Genomic DNA, 27,489 nt, shown 5'->3' with positions numbered 1-27,489 from the left:
TGTCTTGGGTCCCGAACCAGCAGCGTCGTCCTGAGAGACCACTCTGGTAGGCTAGTCGAAACGCCGTGACTCAGGACCTCCGATAGGCTGTACACCACCTGCGCCGGTAGTCGTTCTGGATCGTGCCAGGACTGACTCTTGGTGGTAGCACCCAGCAATCCTTTACCCAATGGGGTCGAAGAAGAGGCTAAACTTCATCGTTCTTCCGAGGACGGCCCGTTAGGGCCCCTGAGACACTAGGCTTCGGAGCTGGTAACTTTGACGGACTCAGGCCTGCCAGAACCTGAATCCAAGGAACCCATGCCCATGTGAACCCCCAGGAAGGAGTCGCTACGCTGAGGAGCCGTGCTGAACAGGGGGCCTACCTTGTCTTCACGAGAGATCCTGGAGACTAAGTTTTAAGGTGAGTCAGGGGAGAAGTGTGGAAGATCTCCCTCCAACACGACATCAAACTCTTCAATGCGCTGTGGCAGAGAGCGCTGCAGGCCGTGCACGCATTCCAGCAGTGATCTGGCCCCAGGCACTCGAGAGTGCATGAGGGGCGAGGCCAGTAGAAAAGCTGTCGCATGAGGCACATCTCGGGAATCCTTCTGCAGCACATGCGTGGGGAGAGGCGAGGCACAGAAAGGGAGGTTAAATAAGATTGAAAAACAAAGGACTTGGAGCAAGCGGAAAGCTGAAAAAGTCCCCACGCTGGCTGGCAGGTCAACACCGTACATGCGAAAAAAAGGGAATGAGGTGAAGTGCCAGGGGGCCGGGCGTTCCAAGGCCCGAGGCCACAACCTAGTGCCCTATAACTAATTTAAAGGTGAAGCTCAATTTATCGCTTCCTAAGGTTTCGGTACCATCCCCATGTTGGGGGATGCCTACAAGGATGGAGGAAAGGGACATATGAGTAAGTACAAAGAGGTTATTTATTATATGTATTATTAATTCTTGTAAAGTGCTACTCACCCATGGGCCTCAGAGCACACAAATAAAGACAAGGGGGCTTGGCCAGGGGGAATCAGACAGGGGAACATGAGGGCAATTAGTCTGCTGAATTAAAGAGTAGAGTTTTGATGATCCTCTTAAAAACTACCAGCGAGGGTGAGGTTCTCAGGGTGGGTTGTAGGGCAATCCATTCCAGAGGTGCATGGTTTCAAACATTGTTCTGGCAAATTCTTTCAGACAATAACGTAGTTGGTTCAATTTGTGGTTCTCATTAGAAGGCAGCACCCGTGCAGGTTAGCTTGTTAATAAGGTATTGTAGAGCCGCAGACCTTACCTATTTATTTTAATTTTTAAGCAAGTTGCTACATGCCCCAAGGCCTTAGAGCGCAGCGAGTAAGAGGAGAGCAAAACATCAAAGTAGGTAAACTGAGCAAGATTATAGAATAGTCAACCCTATCGAAGAGATGGGTTTTTACGCATCTCAAAGATAACTATTGAATGCACAGTTTTAATAGCAGGTGGAAGGGAATTCCATTCACGTGGTGCATGGTAGTCAAAGTAGTTTCACTGAATGTTTTCAGTTTTCGTTTGAAAACACGGTTGAGTGTAACTCAACCGTGTTTTCAAACGAAAACACGGTTGAGTTAGCTGCACAGGGTTTGATGAGCGCAGATTCCTACTAGAGTTTTTCAAGGATAACCTCTGGGATAGATAAGGAGGCGCATAGTTATTCTGGCATTTGTACACAAGAGAGAGTGACTTGTGTCGTATTCTCTGTTTGATAGGGAGCCAAGTCTGTGACATGGTCCCGTCTTGAGAGCCCAAAAACTGCCCTCACAGCACCGTTCCGGGTGGTCTGGAGGCGATGGAGGTTGCCTTGTGATGTGCCCAGTAATAGACTGTTACCGTAATCTAACCTAGAGTTCACGAGCGCTGATGCAAGTAGTGCTCGGTTATTAACAGATAGGTAGGGCCTAATCTGATGGAGCAGCTTGATGACAAGTCCACAAGATGAACGTATTTGTGAAACTTGTTTTTTCATGGACAATTCTGCATCAAAAAATACCCCTACGGTTTTCAGAACTTTACTAACAGCAATCCTTGTGCCTGCAATGTGAAAATGTAAGTATTGGACGTCAAGTTTCTTCAGGAGGGAGCCGGATGCCATAATGAGAAGCTCTGTCTTGGAATCATTAAGGGCAAGAGAATGTTCGGCCATCCATGTCTGAATTTGATGGTATACCATGTTCACAGAAGCTGCATCCCTGGAGTATTCACCAGTGAGTTGAAAGAGGATCTGGGTGTCGTCCGCATAATTTGCGAATTGGACACCCAGATCCTCCAGGAGGTCAATGAAGGGTCTTAAGTAAATGTTAAACAACAGGGGCGAAAGGCACGATCCCTGTGGAACACCACAGGAAAGGGTTAGAGGATTGGCTTGAGCTCCGGGCACAGCTACTTTTGATGTCCTAGGGCCAAGAAAGGACGCTAACCAATTAGCAGCACCTTCTGAACAATTTGCCACGGTTAGCAGTCTATTGTGCAACAGTTTATGATCAATGTCGTCGAAGGCCAACGACAGATCAAGCAATAATAGTAGTGAGGGATGGCTTCTTTTTATGATTTCTATGATATTGGATTTCAAATCTCTCTTCCATAATGAGGCCTAAAGCCAGATTGATAACAGTTCAGTAAATTGTTTTCCTCTATAAAGTTTTGGAACTGTAAGTAAGCAACTCTGTCCAATATCTTTAACAGGTAAAGGACATTTGTAATAGGCCTATAATTGTTAGGCGCTGCAGGATCAACGGTGGCCTTCAGCAAAGGGGTAATCCATATGTCTTTCAAGATGTCAGGTACAGTCCCCGCTTCAAAGGAAAGGTTAATCATTTTTGTGATCCATGGGGTCAATACCCCTAATGAGTCTTTTAAAATGTCTGCAGGGCAAGGAACACCCAGTCATGACGTGGACTTCAGGTTCATGACAATATCCATCACCACCTCCTCAGTACATTTATGGAATGAAAACCTGGGCAATGTTTTGGGAGAAACCCAGATGGTATTCATTTTTTGCTTGGTGTTATTATTAGATACAGGTCTTGTCAGTTGTTTTAAAATAGATTGTCAATGCCCTGCGATTTTATTAGCAAATTCTTCCTGCATTGCTTCACACCCTAATGAATCTTTAATAACTGGGGGATAAGGTGATGAGTGACATTCAAAATCCTCCAGGATTTTAAAAAGTTCTTTTGAATCAGAATGTGCATTGTTGATGCGCAAGTTATATGTTGCCATTTTTGCATCAATAGTGGTTTGTTTATACAATTGAACACCTTTTTTGTAATTCGTCATTGTTATTGGACAGGGATTTTTTTCTCCATTTTCGTTCTAGCCCTCTTTTTACTCGTCTAGCTTCCAGAATATCCTCTTTAAACCATTTATTCTTCATGGTCTCTATTTTGAGTGTTTTTGTTTTCTCGGGTGCAAGAGTGTTGTTGGTTTCCTTGATGGCAGAGGATAAATGAGTGGCCAGATCAAGTGAGTTACCACTAATATCAATATGCCTATTTCTCACATACCCTTACCCTAGGCGAGGTGGATATGCCTGTACTTTGTCCAGGTTTCAGGTTGCTAAGACCTGGAAGAGAACAGGGACGAGAGATATCCAGGAACTCTCGCATATTCCGCTGGTTAGTTATGGTTGGAGTAGCTAGAGGTGGAATGGGTTCATTTGTCTCTTTACAATAGCCCATGAATTGTGGTTTAAGGTCTGTTTTGGTTTCAATGTTTTCCCAGTTCCAAATTGGGGAGTTTTCAGAATATTCGTCCGTCTGCCACGATCTTTGGGGTAGAACATCTCCTAAAGGAGGTGGGGGGGAGGGGTTGGTGGAGGTTCTTATAAGAGAGTTGAGAAGATGGGGAAAACCCACCTCTGAATGACTTTTGAGGAGTCCAGGAATGATATGCGCACCTCTGGAGCAGCGTTCCACCTCCTCATGAAAGGTTAGGCCTGATGGGCTTTTGCGTTACTTATTACTGCATGAAAAATGAAAATTTAAAAAATATATTTGTCGCGCTAAACGAGTGCTCCCACACCAGCAACTTGTGCTGGAATTACTTCTGGAGTCCTTCCACCTTCCCTGCACTTTCTTGGCATTTCTCTGCAAAGGTGCTACCTTGAAGCTCTGAACCGTCTATTATTCCCCATATGCCGAGAAACCCCTTTGAAAACAGCCGCCGTTTCCTCGTAGGGAGACATCACACAGTGAGGCTGCTGAAGCTGATTGGGCAGCCCTTGGCTATTTTACCCAATCAACACCACCGGAAGGCGGTAGCCAGCACACACCACAACGGCCCACCCAGCAAGGCTCCTGTCTGGGCCTGGCTGGGTATGTGGCCCCACTATGTTACCACAGACAAAGTTATGGACTATGCTGGGCACTGCATCCTTGCGCCCCTGGACTGTGGTATCCCTCCTGCTATCACAAGAGTACTGACTGTTGTGGCTGAATGGCCGGCCTCAACTCTCCTTGAATCCTACCTTCTTCATCCCTGGTATTTCTCACTGCACTATCTCTGTTGACTTATGTTCCCTTTTGGATGATCCACCTTTTAAATTGATTCCTTCCTTTCCGTAGCACCCACCACACTTCTCACTTCTGCACTGCTGTGCTGTAATAGCTGGACACAAAAATCAAATGTAGGTGTGCTCACAAGTTGCAGTGATTGTAAAATCGAATTTAGGTGTGCTTCCCACTTGCAATGATTGTGACTGTTTGAAAATCGAATTAAGATGCGTCCCCATCCTACATTTCTTTGTCCTGATAGTTAAAATTCCTACTTGATCCCTTGCTCTGTTTTGTTTCCGCCCCTTTCACCCCCATCACCTTAGCGCCCATTGTTTCTTTCCATTCCTATTGCGTTTCCTTGTTCGTTTGCGCCCTGTCAACTCCCTCCCGTATGCCTCAGCTATTGAGTCTGTGTAGCACACCCTGTGCCCCCTCATGGCACTCTCCATCTCTCTTATCTTCTCCAACTGTTTCTCTATCTCCTACCCTTCACCCCTCACCAAATCTGGCAGAAAGAAACTTAAGGAGGACACACATGCCTCCAGCCCTGGCCTTCCTACCGCTGACACCTATGTCAGTGCTTCTGCCAGAGAGACTCTCACTGGCATCCTTTTCGTCGTTCCTTCCTCCCGACCTATGGACTCTTCATATAGTTGCTTTTCTACACCCCTACACTTCCTCACACATCAATGGTGGCAACCGCTTGGAGAACTTCCTTGCCTCGTCCTCAATCTCCAGGGTCATCATTAATGTTTATCAAAATGGTACCATCATGGTACAAGGGCCTCAACCCAACCTCCTTTTTGATAGGATCTTCCCGCGCCTTATCAACTTTCCACCTTCCTCAGCACTGGCTCCCTTATCGTCCACTACTGCCCCTGCTCCCTTGCCTGCACCCCCTATAGCCCCTCTGCCTTCTCTTGCCCCCATCTTCTGCACACACGCCGCTTACGGTTGGGAACCCTGTCCGCAGTGCCCCCCTGTAAATCCTTCTAGAATGGCAATCTGCTCCATCTTGCCACACTTAACTGTTGCTCCGCAGTCAAGCACTCCTCCAACATCTGTCACCTTCGTGAACACCTGGACCTTGATGTTCTTGCGCTCATTGAGATATGGTTTAAGCACAGCTCTGTCATGAGTTTTGACACACTTGTCTCTGAAGGCTACAAGATCCTCTCTGAGCCCAAGCTTAACAGGCCAGGTGGGGGAGTTGCCCTGATCTTTCCAGAGTGAATCCCTGTGTAACGCTCACCTGATTCTCGCAGAGGCGCCGGTCTTGACTGGGCGACTACCGTATCTTCAAAGGTGATGTGTAGCACCCGGTTGGCTCTTTGGGCTGGACCTCTGTGCACTGTATGCCTGACGTGTAGAGTAAGATGTCTGCAGATAGAAAATATGGGGTTAATGAACTGGGGTTATTGGGGTGTCCCTATCTCTTTCCTCTTCTCCTCTCCTGTAGACCCCCAAAGGTTAACGCTCTCACCTTAGGTAAGTGAATGCCGAGCTCTTCATCTGCCTCGGGGCAGGGTGCTGTAACCAGTTTCTTCACTGGATAGGTAGCGCAGGCCTCTTGACTTCAGAGGACTGCTGTCCGTCGTTTACTGCACGAACGGTAAGTTTCGAGTCATTCAAATGTCTTTAAAGTCTTTAGTAATGATGTCTCTTGTTTTGCAGGGTTCCGGCGATGGCGGATGACGGGCTGAAGTGAGTTGAAGATGGAGCCCGTGTGATGAATAGAAGCGCCTGGAAGCACGTAAGTAAGCGCTTGTTGCCTGCTTCACTATGCGCTCTAACTGTCTTTTTATTTTGCAGGCACGAGTTCGGAGCGGCTGCAGGGTGCCGGAATACCCACTGGATTAGATGTGGAAAGGAGTCATGGCACGTGAGTATTAAAGTTCCCCAATGTCTTTAAACGCACCTTGTTTTGTCTTTCAGATGCGGGATGCAGCGCCGAAGAGTAGGTAAGCCTTTGCCTTTCAGATGCCGGAATGCTAACCTGTTCTTTCTTGTCTTTATAGGTGTTGCTGAAGACTGGATTCAGGATGGTAAGCCTTTGCCTTTCAGATGCCGGAATGCTAACCTGTTCTTTCTTGTCTTTATAGGTGTTGCTGAAGACTGGATTCAGGATGGTAAGCCTTTTTCCTTAGGCCCAGGACCAGATGCAGAAGACACGATGAGCGTTCTGCTGCAGAGGTTGCAGAATAACGCAAAGCAAGATTCATCCACCGGGTGTGGTTTAAATAGCCTCCTGTAGTGTTTAGGTGTCTCCTTCCACAGCCACGCCTAAGTAAGAAAAGAGTTCCTGGTAAGAAAAGAGTTCCTGCCTTCCAGAAGAGTTCCAGTGTTCTGAATCTAGGGAGTGGCTCCAGCCCCACCCAACAGGAAAAGTAGTTACAAACAGAAGAGGATCAGAGGCTCAACTGGCAGGCAAGTAAGCAGCATGGTCTGCTGAAGGTAAGTCCACCCAAGCATTATGAGCCCGGCGCTTCCAGCGCTGGGACTGGGCATATTTATGAGCCTGGTGCCACTGGCGCCAGGACTGGGTCCAAAAGGTCCCAATTGGGACTGGTTGGCACTCGGAACCTGGGTTATGGATCTGCTTCCAAGGGAGTTGGGAAAACCCTGACCTTTTGGAAGCAGAGATCATGACACCCTGTCCCTACCATTCCCATTCAGGCCTATTCCTCCTTCGAATGCCTGGTCTGCATTCATTCATATTCTCCCTCTCTCTCTCTCTGGGCATCACAGATCAGGCCCTGGCAGGGATTGCGTCCTTTCTCTCCGACAGTCCTTCCCAGGTGGAAGTTGGGTCCTTTCTCTCCGCTATCACTCTCTCTACTTGTAGAATCTCCCAGTGATCTAATCTATCCCCCTTGGTTTTTAAATGTCGGTATGGCCCCTTTGGCCCACATGATCTCTGTCTTCACCTCCTACTTTCAGTGTTATGCGGATGACACAAAGCTCTCTTTCAAGCTACCATCGGCCTCTTCCTCATCCTCTCATTCTGTGACTGTCAGTCCTGGTGTGCTGCAATCGATCTCTGCCTTAATGCCAGCAAGACCGAGATCGTCCTCGTTGGGACCCCTGCACCTAGTTTCCCACTCTAGCCGGCCTCCCTTGGCCCTGCGCCCCCACCCACCAATGAAGTAAAAAATCTGGGGGTCATCTTTCGGTTCCATGTCATTTCATCGAGGGATGTTTTCTCGCTGGGTTTTTTACTGCACATTTTTTAACGAAAAAACCCATCTAAGTTTTTTACAATTATTTTTAGGGGGGGATCCCCCCCAAAACCCACCATTCCCTTTCACACCCACATCCCATATATATAATTTTCTAACCCCCCAAAAAAATTCAATGGGTTTTTTTTGTTAAAAGATTTGCGGTAAAAAAAAAAACCATGAAAAAACGTCCCGCAATGAAAGGACATTGTACCCGTCTTTCAACTCTACTCTCTCCTCCTCTTCTCACATCTCGGACATGTCCAAAAGGTCTCACTTCCAGCTGCACCTCCTCAGAGGTATACTACCTTTTCTCCAGAGCCCTGGTTCTCTCCAGACTGGACTACTGCAGCAGTCTCCTCCTCAATCTTCCTACTTCTACTCTCCGACCTCTTCAACTTATCCAGAACAGAACCGTGAGACTTATCCTTGGCCTCAAGCCCAGGTACCGCATCTCTCCGGCACTGAAATCACTGCACTGGCTCCCCGTGGCCGCAAGGATAAAGTTCAAGCCCCTCTGCATAGTCCACAAGGCTTTCTGGGGCTGGTGCCCTTATCTACAATGTTCTCTTCCCAAATACTCTCCTTCAAAAGCCCTCTGCTCAGCCTCCTCCAATTCTCTGCAGATGAGCTGTTTCTCCAAACGGAGATTTGGGGGTAGATCCTCATCCTCGGCAGGCACATCCCTCTGGAACAGCCTCCCTACCTCTCCATTTTGAGCTGGACCTTCTTAAGTTCTAGAAACTCCTCAAGACCTAAATCTTCTCTTCTCCCCCTCTTCCCCCGCTAACCTTCTTGTCTCTTCTTTCCCTCCCTTCCTTCTCTGCCCCAAACTGCACAGCTAGCCGACTGGACGCCTGGTGCACCTCCAGAGCCCCACAGGTGCAGGCTCCCCGGCAAGTTCTGCACTTGCCTCCGGGCCTCTGCTTGGCACTACTGCATTATGTCCATGAGAGGTGTAACCACTCTGCACTTAACCCAGGCCCCTGCTGCACTGGGCGCACCTATCCACCTCCCCCTCCCCCTCCCTTCCTTCCTGTTCTGCGCACTTGCACAACCTTGACATGGAATGTTCTAGGCCTTGCAAGTCTGTCTGGTCCTCCCTCTGACTCCCCTCCCTAGCTTGATCATGCTTGATATTCTCATGTATAGGTGCATTGGATGACCATCTACCAAGCAGTCTGAACTGTCATCCAGACCAGTACTGTAGTTTATTGATCTGTATGCTTCCCCCGCCCCCTCTTTCTCCTTTTTTGTCAAGCACCTACTAGTAGATATGCCTCTGGCTTAGTATTCTAGCTATTGTTAGACCATTCAGAATCTTCAAGGCCTAAGAATGAGAACTGTATTCCCTTGTTCCCTTCCTGCCTTCACGCGCTTTGAAGCATTTCACTTGTGCATAAGCGCTTTACAAATAAACAATTACAATTATAGCGGATGAGATTTAGCAGGACTCGCCTCGGATCTCAACGTGTACTGGTATTTTGGGATATACTTCATTATCTCCATGTGCACGTGTCACTCTAGGGTCGCGTTCCCAGATCTTTTGGTGTAACTAAATCAGCCCATATAGCGGTTTGCTTACTATCCGAGTCGTTCAGGGGCCCCACTTGCCTCCCATTCACCCAAACCTTTTCATAGGTAAACTCAACAGGAGTTTGACACAGGCAGATGCTGAACGTTTCTAGCTCTTCCTCAGGTTCTTCCCATTCTTCACATTTCAAACCGCTTATTTCCATGGGTTCGTCTTTTATATTCTTTGGACAGTGTCTAGCTAGATGTGCTGCTTCTTTACAAGAGAAACAGATCAAAAGAAAGTTGTCTACTTCCTTTTAACTCCTCCTTACATCCTTAGCCTTTGGATCAATTTTCCTACTTTCTATTCTCTCCCGTGCTAGTCCTTCTTTGATCCTGTGTGCTCCCCCTTGTTTATCTACTCCTCGAGGCTGAATTCGATGGATGGACTTATGGTCGTTCAGTTCATCCCATCGATGGGTCAAATGGAAGTGTTTAACTGCATCCAAATGGTTCTGTGCAGTCTCAATGGCTGTGGCTAGAGTAGGCCGATTTAACTGGAGGACAGATATTTGCAAGAAAGGAGGTAACGAATTTGTTAATTGTTCCTATGGACTTGTTAGTAATCCATATGCCCACTGTGTTTTTATTGCGTTCACTTAGTTATAAAGGGGTTTCTCCTGGGTTTAACATTTTGGCCAGTCTGTCCCACTCCTTCAGTAACCCTTCTTTCAAAGGTTAAGTAGTTGATAGGAAGTTTGTAGTTCGGCTTTCAATAAGGGTCCCAAGTAGCATCTTTGCACATTTTCTTTCCATCCTAGTTGGTTGGCTAGGCGTCCCAACATTTGTACCCTGTGGTAGTAATGACCTGGTTTGTAATTCAATTGACTTAGGAACCTATTTTCTGCCTGTATCTGATGGGCTGCTAATTGGGCAATGATGATGGCTAAGTCAGACATTTCATCTGTTGGTGTAAGGGTTCCTTCTGTGGTATCTGAATTTGAAAAGAAACAGCTCTCGATACCGTCAGATAAGGTTTCAAAATCTTCAGAATCTTCTGAATCCGAGTCTGTTGAAGGAGTAGGCTGGGGAAAATGTGTTGTTAACCCTGAGAGTCCCGCAACGGATGAAGACAGGGTCCCAAAAAAAAAAAAAGGTTTGGAGGGAGAAGGACTTGGAGCACTAGGTACGATAAAATAAAACACAGATCTAACTTTGAGGATTACTTGGTCCCAAGGCTGTATGTTGGAATGGGAGAGAGGAAGGGTATCTAATAAGACTAGTGTTTTAAAGAATAGATCTTGACGACTAGGTGGAATACACAATTGAGAGAACAGCGCCTCTTTAAGTGTGCGATCGGAATCTAGGAGATCAACTATTTTATTTTCCCCTTCCAGTGGTACCACAATTATTAGAATAGTTTCAATTTTTATCAGTTGAATCATATCCCACCTCTAACACCATATGTAAGGGACTCATGGTGGCAACAGCAAAGACAGACACAAGTGATCACAATTCAAGTGTGTTTATTAAACGGCATATGCAGGTTGGAAAAACGCCTAATCGAAACTTAAATCTAAGATGGGAGCAAGCTAAAACCATCAAATAATAATACGGCAGTCCTAGTGGTGTCTTGTCAAAGTAAAGGGCCTATACTAAGAAAAACCTATTGCCAATCCTTACCCTGAATACAAACAAAGATTGTGGGCTACGGTTCACAGGAAAGAAAGAAGTGTTCACAAATAATAAGCCAGGATGCGGTAGTCTGGGTCTCCCTTCTGACACGTTTTGAGCATGGAACAAGGTAGGACTCCGGAGCACAGCACACGCTCAAGCTTTCCCAGCACAAGCGAACAGTTCCGCTCTCAACTATCAGAGTCCTCAGTCGTTAAGTCTCTTTTCTACACAAAGGCTCTTTGCTCCAAGGTTCTTGTGTGTTCCAGAATAATAAACAAACGATCCTTTCTGCTTGCACGTTGGGTGATTTCTTTTAACCCCTCGATCCCCTCTTCCGGGATCAGATCCCCAGAATGTTCCTAGCGATATCGGGACCTTCGGTGCTTCAATCTCTTGCTTCCGAGGGCCTGATATATACAAAACAACAAACCAAAAGTTATTTCTACTTGTCTTTAGAGTGATGCTGCTTCACCCCTCTGTCCCCCCTAGTCCGAGGCTCAGACCCCTCTCGAAAGTTAGCCTGCCTCCATCAGGTTCACTACAGATTTCAACACCATCTCATCTGTGCTATTCAAGAATCTTGTCTTTAAAACAGTTCACTGTGGACATCCCTCTGTCGGGTTCTGTCAGGTTGTAGGGGTTAAGGAGCAGGTTGAGGAGAAAGAGACGTATTTGTCATAAATAAGTTTGGGAACTACACGTCCGAGTAGGCATTGGGAGGATGTGTAGTTCCTTACGCGCGCCAGGCACCAGCTGCAGGTAATCAGGAGGCATGTTTAAAACAGCCAACCGCCCATGCTCCGGTGCTGATGATTAACGTTGGAGGGCGGTGGCGGTGAGGCAGCAGACTGCTGGTGAAGCGGGCAGACCACAGGCGCGGGTCGCGGCTGTTAAAGCCTTTGGATGCAGACTTTCTTCAGGTCCGGGGCAGCCATGGAGGCGCCCGGACAGCCAGTTAAGTGGTCCATATGTTTGCTGTGATGTGTGAAAAAGGACCTGTTTGTACTCGGGTCGCAGCGGTGATTGAGGCGACCATACGCTGAGTTGTGCTGCGTCCGGGCAATCAGTTAAGTGTGTATCTTCTTAACATTGATACTCCACGGGTGGAGTGAGGTGGCGCTCAGCACCTCTTTTCATTAAGATACGTTTTCACACCCCAGGGTGTTATATGCTCGCAGAACTTGACAGATAAGCATTTATTACGCTGTTAGGAAAGATTTCTTAATTGTGGGTAATTTTCCTTCCATGTGGCAACCCCTAAACTTTTTGTTGTTGTTTTCACCATGATCTAGACTTTGCCAGAGTAGTGCAGCCTTCTGCCGCACTCCTCTGGGCTTTCGCTCCATTCTTACGGGGAAACTGACATGCCCTTAAGACAGTCAGTACCGGGAAACGCTGTTTTCCGTAGTTTCTTTATAATGTTGCGGCTTTCGTGCAACATGACACAAGAGGGCACTGTAAGCTAAGTTACTGCTCTCTTGGGTCTTTAGCCTTCTACAGGCCCTAGATACTCTTTTTGGATTGTACTTGATCGGTGCAAGTGAATCACGGACGGAAATGGTGGCAGCGATCGTTTCTTGTGTTTTTGAGCTCCTTTTGGCGTTTAAGCGCGTTTCTCGCGCTTAGCCCAAAATGGTGGCCTGGCTCCCAAAATGGTCAGACCACGAGGCTCCTTTGTCCTGTCCGCTGACCGTCTTGCTCCCTTCACCTTCCCCAGGTCGATCCGACCCGGGGCCTTCCTTATTTGGGCATGTACTTTCCTGCGAAACACAGATGCTTTCGCGGGCTTCTACAGGCCTTGTGTGTGCCTCCAGAATGTGGGCTGGGATGTCTGGTCCCAATACACATCCTGGGTGCCAGAGAGTCTAGTGTGGTATGAATGCCTGGTACCACCGTGGTCCGTGATAGGTCCACGTATGGTGTGAGTGTTTGATGAGCGGATCTCCCATTGGGTCCCCTCCGTTTTGGCGCGAAGGGAACCGTGGATAAGAGGGGTCTGGAAACGCCACTATCATGTCGATTTCCTGAGTTCTCACGAACAAAGGAATACAGGAGACAAGTATCCTGCAACCACGAGGCTGAACCGAGGAATCGCTGGTGACCCGCTGAAGGACTGCTCCTCTGCACTGTTGTCGCTTTGTGAAACCCTTTCTACCTCTGATCGAACCAGAAGGCCTGTACTGGTACTTCGACCCTTAGAATAGCGGGAACAGCTATTCTCGGCATCTTCACCATCTCCTGCACGTAAGCCTTTGGAAGTGTCTCTGGGCCATCCAGCAGACTGACCAGCCTACACAGGAGTCTTGCTCTGTAACCGCCGCCAGGTTGTGTTGTATTTCGAGTCCTTGTCACTCTCACACGATTCGTACACTTTGCATTCCCAGGTCTGAAGTGAGTAGTGTAGATTTGGCTGAGATACACACGGCCGCTCCATTGCCCTGCTGTGGTAACAAACTGTGCAGGTTCACTTCGTTTGGGACATCTTTAACTCAACTCTGCTGCTGCAGAATCTACACGACGACGAGACGGCCCTTGCTCCCCTGAACCTGCCAGCACTGAAACTGATGCGGAGAAGCCTGGGTCTGCTTGCATCGGGGACCGGTGAGTAGCATAGCTAGGAACTGGTCGCCCTCCTGCAGGAGCCCATAGCTGTTCCCCGCTGTGTTAAACAGCACGCCTTTCCGTACTCGCGCTCTGCTTCTGCCCACAGTGGAGGCTGCGCTTGAGTCGCGGAACTCTGTTCTTCATTTGTGCACTAAACTGAACTGCCTGATTCCCTCGAAGAGACTCCCCTTTTTGCCCGTTGGCACCAGCGTGTGCAGGTACTTTTGAGCACAAGGCTCCACTCTTCGTAGGGCTTGGACTTCCTTTTAGTTAGGTGCCTCTGAAGGCGGACTGGGTCTAATTATTATTTCACACTGCCTGTTTTCCTCCCCTTCTAGGTGGACTACACATTTCGTGCATCTAACGCTTTAGACTTGTTTGTGTTTGTATATATATTGTATTGGTTTGGTATGTGTTGGTTTACTAGAGTTTTATTGTGATTTCTCGCTACGGTCATTATTGCAAAGGCCTTGGAATAAATGTGTATATATTTTTAATATAACACCTGTTTGGAGTAATTTTTAAGTGTCCTTGCTTTGTGTGCTCATTGCGGGCTTTCAGTCACCCTCACCCCTCTTGAGACCTAGTCTTGACCGCCGCGATCGCTACCCTGATTGGTCTGGCTTGTCCAGAGGTTACCCTGTTCCAAGTAATTAGGTTGGCCTTCTGAACTTCTGCGCCGCCAGGACAGAGTTCAGAAATCCGTCTTAACATACGCCATCATTTAGTTTTTGATTCATGTGATGTTCTGCTGACGAGAGGCTCACAAAGGTTTTTGGCACACACGCACCCATAGCCTCAAAACGCAGATATGCCCAATATGTGCAGTGTTATGTTTCCATGTTCTGTAGCTGTTACATGTGTCTCACTCTTCAGTATTCCAGACGTGTTCTATGTGTGTGCCAATTACTCGCGCAATGACATGTCAAGAGTAATGAGTGTTTATTCATGTTTTGTTGCATTTAAGTCATAATCACTAACCTCCATGTTCAATGTAATGTGCTTTGTGCGTTCTGGGAAGTTCAGCCTTCCCAGAAACATGCCCACAATCACCTGAGGGAAGCACCAACCACATCCTTCAGAACTTCTATCCCAGTCCCAGTTACTGTGCGGCTTGACTCGGCTTCCTGCTTCTGTTAGGTTCCGCTAGGTTCCTTCCTCTAATCTCCCACTCCTCTTTCGGCGGCGGCTGTGCTGCGTGCGCTGCAGGGCCGGCGGCTGTTTTGGCGGCGGTTTGCTTTCCTGCGGAGCAGCACCCTCGCCCCACACCCAGTCTTCCCACCTTCACATCTCGGGCATTGCTGGCAGCTCTGTTGGCCGGCTGCAGCAGATCCCTGCACTGTCGGAGAGGACGTGGAAGAGAACGGACCAGGAACAAGAGGTTGCAGGGCACCTCTTGATGCAGTAAGAGTCATGCCTATTCTGATGTTTTGATGCCAGCTGGCCGATATTTCTTCCCTCAATGAGGGTCGATTATTGTCCTTTTGCCGATTACCTCCAAACCTGCATTTTAGCCTAACTCGAGTGTCAGGATGACAGACCCCAAGAACTTGGGGGCTAACTTCATATCCAAACAAGCCCTGAGGGGCTCAGCAGACACCATGGCCTTATCCCCAACTATTAATAGGGATCGGGTGTTGGAGGTCGCAGCTCTTAGTGAGCGCAGGAGATTGCTAGTGCTTAGCAAGCAGAGCAAACCCCCTGCTAAAAAACGGTATATGTACCCCAAGCCAATATGCAAAAAACTGGCTCTAAAGTCCATTTGACGTCACCATTGTCCACTGATGCTCCACTCTTAGCAACAGCGGAGAACCCTGTAATTACACAATTCTCCACTCTTCAAGAGAGCTATGTCTAGCCCACTTCAAACGGAACCCATAGGCCCTTCCACTGGTCCTTCCCAATGGTCGGAGCATATGGCTAACATTGCCAAAGAACTTCTTGCATGTAAAGACCCATTCGACCTCGGCATACTGGCTGAGGCTCTGAATAACTGGGCCTCACGCCCACGGCTACCTATGGTGAATACAGCCTCCCAGACACACTGGCCCACCTGCATAGGCGTTCTGCCACAGCCTTCTTTTGTGAATGCCTCCTGCCAAGCCATTATTCTAAAGGAAATAGTAGACTAAGGGACCCAAACTGATTGGGGCAGTATGGACACACCCAAACTTATTGGATCAATTGTTGACTGTAAGGAAAAGGCACCTATTCCCAATATAGTTGGTCCATTGGAAGGTTTTCCCCTGGTGCGGCGAAGTGAGTCGAAAACTGCACACAAAGAGGAAAGTCAGCCATTAAATCTGAACTCTAAATTGAAGAGAACTCTTTCTCGGAATGTACAACAGAGTAAGTTACAAATGCCAAAAATAAAGGATGCAAATTTATATGATTTTGTAATGGATCAAAGAAACTTTATTATAACCATTGTCCAGAAGATTGAATGTAAAGATTCCAAAGAAGCTTTGCGTAACAAGGTTTTAGCCTGGTTACGTCAGAACAGGACTAGGGGTGGTTAGATGCTTGGACTTAATCATCACCCGCAGGATAGATCAGAGCAAATGGTGCTCACAATCTAATAGTGACTGTATTTTAGTCGGCTGTGGGGATAGCAGCTTACCTACCTTTCTTAAACGCTGTATATATCTGCCCAAAGGTGCCGCGAGATTGTAATTTGATTCTCTAAATTCTATAGTCCTTCCCTTTTATTGTTATTCTGCTGTCTAATGCATGTTTCACAGTCTTTGTTAAGAATTTACTTTCTACTGCCATAGTGTTTGGCCTTTCCCCAGATGGAACTTGGTGACCTTGTTCTTTCCTGGTACGCCGATTGCACCTGTATTTTCAGGCTCTTGTTCTGCGTTTCTTGTTAATCGTCGTGCTGTTTGGATCTTATGCCAGTATGTCTATCCATATGTATCATGTAATATTACTCTGTTTTTTGTTAAGCCTATAAGCCTTCGGGTACCCTGTGCGCGGTATAAATAATAAATCAAATCAAAATCAAATCAAATCATGGGAATTGTGTCAGTTTTTTGTCAAGTTGTTAGGTCAGGGCCCAGTGGAGTATGGCGGGGTAGAATATTAGTGTATTAAATCAGGAACCGCTGGGTAGGTCTAATGGTGTTTAGGTTAGGTCTTCCCATGTAAGCATATTGTTTCTCCCTTCCTTACCTTTGTCAGTCCATCCCCCCTTCCCTAACTCAGTCTTCCCCCCCATTGGCTGCCACGTGGTTTCCTGAGTTTATAATACTCAGGCGCCCGTGCCAACCACGGCGGGAGGGTCGATCTATTCGGCTTCTGTGGTTCTGGAGAGGGGATTGATCTCCTCCTCCTTAAGCTATTGTGACAAGTTCACTCTTGTCAACACACTGTACATTGGGACCTCAGGCTTTGCCCCCTGTTCATCGGCATCCCTCCGTCGGTTCACTCTTGCTAACTTTAACAAATCACACAGTTCCTTGAACAGTTCTTACGATGTGGGATTCACTTAGCTTTACCTTCATTTGTCGGTCAAAGACTTTCGACTGTAGAGAAGATTTTGCTAGACCCCGTATGACCACTTTGACCCTCTTCTCGCGCCGTTCCCAAGGCCTTCTGGTAACAGTAGTTTCAACCACAGGGCAATCGCCCAGAGTTTCGTAAGTGAACTCCCACATGGTGTCTGACTTCACTGTAGCTGGTTTTCCCCTCTTGTATCAAAACAGTTCTTTGTACTTTCTTCAATTAGCCGTTTTGCTACTTTTGTTCAAACACAGTTCAATTTCTTATCGGCTCTCCCATCGACTCACCAGCTTTGATGAACGGCTTGGCTTTTTCTTGTCTCTGGAGTCAAGGCCGGCACCACTTTGGCAAGCATCGCCCCTCGGCTTCGTTATCAGCAGAGTAGGGCCTTGTGTACCATTGACATCTGCTGCAACACAAGCTGGCTATTGTTTGCTGTGTTACGATTCCTTCTGTGGAGGTTTCACGGGCCTGGCGCAGAAAGGGCAAGGTCGCTTCTCTCCTTGTCACCCTCTAGGTTTGCACCGTCTTTTCTCCTCCTATTGAACTTCTGTGCTGAGTTGGCTCTCTTGTCGTGCGGCCTGCCTTGCTTGTATTGTGCTCTCGTGCTCCATGTTTTATCCCTGTGGGGAAGAAAAAGGGCTGTCGGGTGTGTTGATTCTGGTCAATTGCCTGACTTTGCCTGACCCTGGCATTGGAACATGTCAGGTAAACGGCTTTGGTGTTAAGTCTGTCATCTTTTGTGATGTGTGAAAGTGTTTGTGTCGGAAAAGGGGGTAGCGGGTAGAGTGCTTTCGAGTATCCGAAGGGTTAGGATGGAGAAAATGTATAAGAAGGGGAAACTGTCTCACTCATCAGTGATCCTCCCTCATTGGTCCAACGCCAGGAACTGGATTCAATAGCGATGGCCGTGTCCTGGCCACCTGGATGACAGATCCCCAAGGACTAGTAAGTGAGACGCTTTCAGGTTTCTCACAATTGGCCTGACAGCTCCGTTCTGGGTTGTCTGTAAACGGTGTAGGTTGGCTTGTGATGTACCGGTAAGCAAACTGATACAATAATCCAACCGTGAGTTGACTAATGCAGTGGCTGGCAGGGATCTGTTTTTTATGCTAAGGTAATGCCTGATTCGGTGAAGTAACTTAATCACATTACCGCAAGAGGAGAGTATGTTTGAGACTTGTTTCATGGACAATTTGCAGTCAGAAATGACACCCAGTGTTTTCACAGATTTACTGACAGAGATCAGGATGTCGGAGATAGAGAAGTGGGAGTAGAGAGTGTCGAATTTCTTTAGGCGAGGGCCGAAGGCAATGATAGGAAGATCTATCTTCTCGTTATTCAACGGCAGTGAACTGCATGCCATTCACGTTTGAAATTCCATGTAGAACCTATTCAAGGCCTTGGCATCTGTCGAGTACGTCCTAGTCAACTCGAATAGTACTTGGGCATCATCTTCGTAGTTAGCATTATGGACAACCAGTCCATTGAGGAGGTCTAGCAGTGGCCTAGTATAGATATGAAATAAGGTTGGGGTTAAGCAAGATCCCTGTGGTAATCCGCACACTGAAGAGATGGGAGGCCTAGGCATTCTCGACAGCCACACTTAATGTTCGGGGGCCCAAGACGGACATGATCCATTGGTACGCCTTCTCTGAGCAGTTAGTGATGTTTCTCAACCTTTCTTGAAGGAGGTTATGATCAATGAGATCAAATGCTGCAGAGAGGTCCAACAGCATAAGTAATGCTGGGTGGCCAATACCTAAGATTATTGGATTTAAGGTCTAAGAGCGCCGTTTCTGATCAGTGTTGTGCTCTGAATCCGGATTGGTGGGTGCCTAAAATTGTATTGCCTTCTATGAACCTCTGCCGCTGCAAATATGCCATTCTGACATGATGTTTAAAAGGTATGGCACAATGGTTATTGGCCGATAGTTTCTGGCTAGTGTGATCTTTAATAAGGGAGGCGTCCTTCAGAGAGGCGGGCACCATGCCATCCCTGAAGGACATGTTGTTCATCCTGGTGGTGCATGGAGTGAAGACGTCCAAAGAGTCTTTCAAGATGTTGTTGGGGCAGGGGTCCCTTAGACATGAGGTGGATTTGAGGTTTGTAACAATGTCATGGACTTCTGTCGCTGTACAGCTATGAAATTCGAATGTTGGGATTGGTGCATTAATGATATCCAGAGTGGTGGTGCTAGTGCTATTCTGGCTTTTATTAAGTGTTAGATGAGATTGTTGATTGGCAATAGTCAATTGGTGGCCAGTGGTTTTATTCAAAAATTAATTGTGTATAGTCTGACACCAAACAGTGTCTTTAGTGATCACTAGGAATGGAGAGGTACGAGTCAAATTCTTTGAAAATTTTGAATAGTTCGTTGGAAGAGCATTTGACGTTGTTGATTTGCAAGTTGTAATTTTTAGCTTTAGCTTCCGTGATGATATTTTTGAAGGCATGTACAGATTCTTTATATTTATCTAGAGTGAGAGGGCCAGGATTTTTGCACCACTCTCGTTCTAGCGCTCTTTTCCTTTGTCTTGCTTCTAGGATATTCAAGATTTCCGATGGTTTCCGTTTTCACTTTTTGTTTTTTCAGGGGCTAAGGTGTCAATAGTGGCCTTAATAGTGTGGGTAAGGTGAGACACTAGTTCGGAAGTGTTATCAAATGTTTCTCCGGTATCCAGCTTGGATGAGAGTAGAGTGCAGAAGTCAGCCAATGAGATATTTTGGTGATTTCTACATTTTATCTCAGCTCTTATATTGCGGTCTAATCTGGGTGGAGAAGTGGGTAGCAATATAGCCATATTGACCATAAAGTGGTCAAAACAGGGACAATCCAGGGTATCTGTGGGCTCCTCATCCCCCCATAATATATCTCGGTTCCCTGTGTGCTAAATTAACTTAGCTTCTCCTTACAAGATAAACTTTGATGTTTTTGTAATTACTCTGTTTTATATTTTATTTCAATGAACCTTAAGCAATTACTTTTTACCCCAACTCTTTTGTCTTTGTTTTTGCATCTTACTTACAAGTTATAGTAGCAATTTATGCAGTTCTATTAACTCATCCTCACTTTAATGCTGTTTATGTATTTATTGATATACTGTAAACTTTCAATACAAATGCTAAATTAAATAAACTGCAATAATATTCACAAAAAAGAAAACAGCAAACATGTGAATTTACCTTTAACAATGAACCATCTTCACCATGCGAGCCTTTGAAAAAGGTCTTTAGTTTTCCACGCCTCACATTGTAAATTCTGTTGAGAAAGAGTAATTACGTCCATGTTTTATCAGTTTGTACTTTGTTACTTTAGAAATGAGTACGACAAGAAAACGGCCACAATTCGAGAAGAGTAAGGGACAGTTTTCAATTAATTGTTATCCAATGCTGCTTTTTAATTTTATCTCCCAAGAGTTAAAATTTCCCTGAAGAGCAGATTACTTCTCTCTCGGTAATGCTTCCGATGGAAGTTCCTCCCATGGATTAGTCATCTATGATAACCTATCCGCAGCAATTCTCCAGAAGGAGAAATTATATTACCGTCATGTTCTTTCTATGGATCCCTTTTCGATTGAACGCTGCAGAAGAAAAACCACAGGAGGCAGCTAACCAGCCATTAAAACATTTACAAGGATACACAAAACCTAGCATCAGCTCCCCGTGTAACATCCAAAGCATAGTGCTTGGTGAAGGTATGTAAGCATGACCAAGTGGCCGTAACAGGAACCCTCTCTGGAGGGCTACAGAGGCTGAGACCCCTCTGGTCGAGTGGTCCCCGATACCCGCTGGAAGCTCCTTGCCTGCCGATTGATAACACTCGGATATGCACAGGATAATCCACCGTGACAGGGTTTGATCAGTGATGGCAAGGCCTTTTCTAGGTAAGGAATGGGCCACAAACAACTGGTCTGATTTCCTAAACTCAGACTTACGAGTGACATAGGGTTGAAGGCAGTGGAACCACTTTTCCTCCTTTGAGGGATGCAGAGGAGGGTAAAAGACAGGTAAATCAATAGACCTGGACATATGAAATTGTGAAACCAATTTAGGATGCAATCCGGGCTTGACTTTAAGAGAGACTGTCTTATGAAAGAACTTCAGGAATGGGGTTTGTTGCTGTTCGCTAACCCTCCTAGCAGACGTGATCACGACCAAAAAGGTAGTTTTAAGGGACAACGGCCATAAAGAACATGAATGTATAGGCTCAAAGATAGCCTCCATCAAGAAGGTCAAAACCAGATTAAGAAACAGAAACTTGTTGAGAAGGCCCTTCAGGAACTGGCCATGACCAGAATGGTGAAAAATGAACCTTAGTCTGGGGACTTCTTGTACACAGACAGGGTGGCCAAATAACCTTTCACTGTGGCAACCTCAAGGGCCTGACGAGGCCAGTGACAGAAGGACCTCATCACTGTGGTCGTGGGACAAGAGATAGGGTCAGTCTTGCATTCCCTGCACCAGGCCTCAAATCTTCTCCACCTACACGCGTGCAGAGATCTAGTAGGTGGTATGCGTGCAGCCCGCAATAACACAAGCCCCTCCTCTGAGAGGTCCCAGTTATCATACCTCACCCTCTCAAGAGCCACGCATGTAGGTTGAGGGTATTAGGGGTCAGGTGGAGAACACAAACCTCCGACTGGGTTAGGTGATCCGGACGCCGAGGCAACCGTTGAGGCGGACAGATGGTCATACCCAGGAGATAGGAGTACCATGTTCTCCTCGCCCAATCCGGGGCGATCAGGATCATGGATGCTCCAAATCTCTTCAACCTCCTGAGAGCCCATGGAATGACGGGAATCTGAGGGAAGGCATAGTGGACATGGAAGGTCCAATCCACCAGAAATGCGTCCCGCAGTACACTGTTCATTAGGAAATCCCTCAAGCAAAACTGTACGTACTGCTTGTTAGTCTCTGTGCGAACAGATCCACTGCTGGGGTATCCCAGAGAGTGAAGACCTACTCTAGGGCTTCCTGGCACACTTCCCACACGTGTGAGACCGTGCTCTGCCTACTCAGAGCATCCGCCAAGGTGTTCTCTGTCCCCGCCAGATGAACTGCCAAGACCGAGATTTGGTTCTCTCTCAACCAGAACCACAGCTGAATTGCCTCTGTGCAGAGTGGGCATGAGTACATGCCACCCTGCTTGTTGAGGTAGCGCATGGCCACTGTGTTGTCTGTCAGGACGATGACATACTTCCCTCTGAAAGACGGGGCAAAGGCCTTCAGGGCTATTCTGATGGCCTGCAACTCCAGCCTGTTGATATGCCACTTGGCTTCTAATGGAGACCAGAGGCCGCTCACCTGCAATTCCTCGCAGTGGGCGCCCCAACCCTTCGGGGACGCATATATGACCACTCGGGCCAAGGAGTGGTGGAAGGGTTCACCCGCAAACAGATTTCTGCGTGTGTGCCACCAGCTGAGTTCGCAGACTCCTTGGCTCGACACTGAAAGGCGATCCGTGAGAGCTCCAAGGTACTGAGACCACTGGTCCCTCAGGAGCCACTTAAGGGATCTCATACGCAGCCTGTCCTCTGTCACTAGAAAAATACAGGAGGCCATGAGACCCAAGAGGCGGAGGAAGAAAGCCGCTGGAAGTGTGGCGTGGTTCTGAAACAACTGCACCATCTGGGCGATGTTGCTGACTCCACGGGAGGAAAAGCCTTCCCTACCCGGGTGTCTAGGACTGCTCCGATGGACTGGAGCAGCTGAACTGCCGTCAGATGGGACTTCAAGTTGAGGGAGAAGCCCAGCACGTGCAGTAGTAGGCAGGTGTCTTCCAGATGAGACAAGACTTGCCCCGCTGACTTCCTTCGGATCAGCCAGTCATCCAGGTACGGATATACATGGACCCCGGATCTCCCGAGGTGAGCCACAACTACTAGCTTGGTGAAGACCCTTGGCGCAGAGGTCAACCCAAAGGGAATCACTTTGAACTGAGTGCTCGTCACCAATGAGGAACCTTAGGAACTTCCTGTGCTTTTGGCACATGGAAATAAGCGTCCGGTAGGTCTATCCACACCAGCCTGTCCTGGATTTCGAGACCGTGGAGAATCTCTCTCAACGTCAGCATCCTGAATTTGTCCTTCCTCAGGAACTTGTTCAAGTCCCTGAGGTCTAAGATGGGACTGAACGCCTCCCTTCTTGGGCACCAGGAAGTAACGGGAATACCAAACCGACCCGCTCTGATCTGTGAGGTACCTCTTCACGGCACCCTTCGACAACGGGGCTCTCAGTACTTACGGGACTTCATGTTCGGGTTGAATTGAGGGAGGTGGAGGTCTGTCTGTAGGCCTCTTTTGGAAAGGCAGACAATAACCCCACCGAATCAACTGCAGGGCCCAGGTGTCGGAAACTATTTCCTGCCACTGGGGCCAATGCCCTGCCAACCATCCACCAACCGGTCCATCGTGGGAAGGGAAAATCAATGCGGCTTAGAGGGCACGGGTGACCCTGCCGCTGCTCCTCCTGGTTGGCTCCTAGAGGCCCCTCTGCCCCTTCCGGGAAGCGAGAAGCACCTCTACCCTTGCCTGGCTTGTGGGAGCTGCGTATGGGGCACGTAACGTCAAAAGCCTAAGCCCGTGGAGGCGAAGCGGCTGCGCCGCTAGGCACAAAGATTTAGCAGCCAATTTAGACTGTTGAATTTCTCTAAGGATTCATCTGCTTTCTGCCCGAAAAGCAGGTCACCTTCAAAAGGCATGTCCAGCAACCCGTTTTTGAAATTTGTCGAGAAGCCAGAAGTTTTAAGATATGCTTGGTGTCTCATCACAACTGCTGAACTCATTGCTCTGCCAACACAGTCTGCTACGCCCAGGTCCGTTTGTAATAACTGTTTGGCCACCTCCTTCCCATCCTCCACCAGCTGTAAAAATCTGTCGCACCTGGCACCCTCAGGGACGTATTCAGCAGCATGTTCTACTGCCTTACATAAGCCAAACGAGTATTTGGTGAAACCACACGCCCCATTAGTGGCTTTGAGCGACATGCTACCAGAAGAAAAAACCTTTCTGGCCAAAGCATCACATTTTTCCTTCTCTGTCCATAGGAAGATTAGAGGTGGAAGCAGCGGGTCTGGTGTAAACAGTGACTGCCTGTATAACCAACCCTTCCGGGGAAGGGTGTGTGGCGAGGAAACAAGGTCTCCTCTTGCCGGCCTATACATCCCTGTGAAATTGGCATTCACAGAGGGAATGGTACAAGGATGCTGTCAGAAGGAGACTAAGGGGTCCACAATGGCTGGGTTGAAAGGCATATGGTGTTCAAATGTGGGACTCTCCTCCAAAATGTTGTTAAGGTCATACCCCTGAAGAGGGGAAGTGGACGCCTTCAACCCCAGGGTGTCAACTACCATGTGAATCAGCTCCCTGAACTTCACACTAGCATGGGTTAGGGCTGTTTTTGCTGTAACTCCAGGTCTGGAGAATTATCCAGACCACTGGCCTCATGTAAACCCTGAGCCAAAGCCAATAAATTGGTCTGGTTGTTGAAATTGTCGACACTGCCAGCTCCAGTGTAAACTGGGCCGACCGGGTCCTCAGGGTCAGCGTGTTCCTCGACTCCAAAAATGGAATGCATGGAATCGAAGAAACCCGATCTCGACAATGGCACAAATGAACCATTGCTTAATGTCGGCAACGAAGGCTTGAGGACAGGTTTCCAAGCCAAAGCTTTCAATGCAGAGGGTACTTTCGGGTAACCGATGGGCGTTGGGAGCATGGGCCCTACGGCCTTCCGGTGACTTATCCTGACGGGAGCAATACCCGAAGACACTTTCGACGCAGACTATGTCGACGGAGTTGCTGGCTTGGGAGCAACGCGCGCCACTTTACCCGCCAAAGCTTGCTGGTAGGGGGCCAGGGCTGCGTCTTAAACATTTCTAACTGAAGTCTTAAAACTCTCCCACTCTTCTAGAGTGGTTGGTTCTGCTGAGGGCTTACCCCGTTCCAACGACGAGCTGGACTTGCGCCGCCTCTTCCGCGAGGAAGATGACTAGGAATGGCTCCTGGAATGGGACCGTTTCTTGGTCTTCTTACAATGTCGTTCTTTCCCCTTGTCAGGGGTGGGCTACTCAGGCTCGGCCTCTGAGGACCGGACGAGTGACCGCGCCAGAGACTTGGCAACCGGTCGTCCCAAAGCCAGTTTCCCAGCCCTCTCAAGCAGGGATTTTGGCTGCATCTTTGCCCATGAAGCGCAGGCCTCTGTCGTGACTAGCACCCAGACACCATAGACAGACGTCATGGGTGTCGGTCATCGACATTTTGGCCTTGCAATCGCATCATCGCTTGAAGCCAGAAACCCTTTGGGGCCATAGTGTGTTGAAGTTTTTGAAGAAAAAAAGCATACAAAGTACAATAAGAATGTCGAGTATACTCGAGTCATGTTCCCGATGCAGCGAGCAAGCGTGCGGAAAAAAGGAACTGAGTCATGGGGCATAGTGACGTGGTATATATATCTCCAATGCTCCAGAGCCAACGATCGACAGCCAGACAAGACAGATTGACGGCCGAGTCGAAGTCCACTACGCCCCCTGGCGAAAAGTTTCCAAACAGCAAAGCTGGAAGATGAATATCCATCATGAGGAATCTGTGGGAGAAAAGCAATCTATTGAAACCGATGGTGTACTGGCAATCAACTAAGAGGGGCAGATCGGGAGGGCGATGAGGAATCCGTGGGAGGAATTATCCATCAGAAAGAACATTACAGAGAGGCAGTAAGTAATTTGTTCTTCTAATGGAGTTTTTCCTCCCACAGATTCCTCATTTATTAAAGATTCCCATAGCAGTACGTAGATCTGAAGGAGAGAGGAAATCAAGGACACCACCTAAACCAGAAAACTGATAGGGCTGCCCTACCAAAACAGGCGCCCTGAACTGAAAGGGAATTGAAGCAGTAATGCTTAGCAAATGTGAGCAGAGACGCCCATGTTAACACCTGGCAGATTACCAGGACAGGAATTCATCTGCAGGGCATAGGTAGAAGCCACACCTCTGGATGAATAAGCCCTGAAACCTTCAGGCACATCCTTACCAGCCCACTTTCCTCATGAAAATGTCCAGCATATAGAAAGAGTGCGCTGAATGTGGCAGCGGCGCGGACTGTAAGGTAAGGAGGGGTAGAGGTATGTGTGTTTGAATGTCTGAAACCGGAAGGCGGGTCAGGGAACCAGGGGTGGCGGGGGTGTCGCCTGCTGAACACACGGTTGGGCCTGATGGGCGGATGGTGAGGGAGGAAATGGGTTGCAGTGATGTCCCTGACATTGGGAAAAGGGCGCATGAGGTTTCCCAACAGAGAAGAAAACGGGCTCAGGGAACCATGCTTCAGTGAAATCGGCCTAGGGGAAACATCATAGATTCTAGAAGCCAGATCATAGCATTCCGAGAAGTAAAGAATGATCCACCTTGACAGGTTCCGTTTTGATCACAGCCCTGCCAACACAGGGACCAGCAAATTGAACAAAAAGCTGGTCATCTTTCCCGACCGCTCTTGTCCGAGAGATGCAGCAGCTGAGGGCTTGCACCAGGTCCAGTCGATGGAATCATTCCGCTGCCTTGGAATTGTGAGGCACAGGAAAAAGAAAAGACATCGGGCTGGATCTATTGAGAGAGATGAAAATCTGAGACCACATTTGAGAGGAAGGAGGGGCACACTCAATGTCACCTTCTCTTTAGAGAAAACCAAATAGGGAATGGAGGTTTAACAGAAAACACCTGTAGCTCTTTGGCAGCCAGGGAAATCACCTTACTAGTGAGTAACCTAATAGAACAGGAATGGAGGGAATCAAACTGAGCTTTAATAAATAATTTCAAAAACACATTTTAATCCCATGCCAGAACAATCAACTGGCTAGGAGGAAAGCAATTACACAAACCCTGTGAGAACTGAATAACTGTGTGGATTGTGAAGAACAAACCCTGTTGCTTGTAAAAGGAGAATTTACTTACTGGTAATGTTCTTTAAACTGATTCTTCTGCGGCAGATTCCTCATCTGATGGATATCCCTCCAGAGGCAGCTGCTCATTCCGAGCAGCGGACACTGGAGAGATATCCATCAGATGAAGAATCTACGGTAGAATGCAATCCATTAAAAATACACTACAACATACACTCTGCATTCATTCCAGACAAATACAGGAAAGTCGCACCACCAGTTGCATCCACGCATAAAATACATACATATACAGACACACAAAGAACGCTTTCTTTTTTACCTACTTAAGAGTTCTGCCGCATGCTGCCATGTTGACCCTTTAGCACACAGGAAGCAGACAGAGCTTCCTGGTTCCTGACATGGCCAGCAGAATCGGAGCGCCATCATTTTGCTTTGCCATACAAATGGCAGGGAGGCACAGTAGCGCCCCAGTCTGCAATGCCAATGGTCCACGCATGGCTGCAGAAACAAAAAGACCCAGTCTTTGCATGGCCCAATGGCCATACATGTTGGGGTACTGTAGTTTAGTGACCTGAG

The 27,489-nt window shown here is 47.7% G+C and overlaps 1 protein-coding gene across 1 annotated transcript in view; it reads right to left on the bottom strand.

Moving 5' to 3' along the window:
• WDR62 (WD repeat domain 62) overlaps nucleotides 1-27,489 on the bottom strand; it is a 2,486,568-nt gene that overhangs the window by 1,374,054 nt on the left and 1,085,025 nt on the right. Inside the window, exon 16 of the mRNA XM_069644563.1 lies at nucleotides 20,208-20,283. Coding sequence (XP_069500664.1) covers nucleotides 20,208-20,283 — 76 coding nt within the window. The remainder of the gene's footprint in view (nucleotides 1-20,207; nucleotides 20,284-27,489) is intronic.

This window comes from Ambystoma mexicanum, chromosome 2p, assembly GCF_040938575.1.
Source record: "Ambystoma mexicanum isolate Mex_15411 chromosome 2p, UKY_AmexF1_1, whole genome shotgun sequence".
Classification (NCBI taxonomy): domain Eukaryota; kingdom Metazoa; phylum Chordata; class Amphibia; order Caudata; family Ambystomatidae; genus Ambystoma; species Ambystoma mexicanum.
This window is presented reverse-complemented; position numbering and strand designations above follow the sequence as displayed.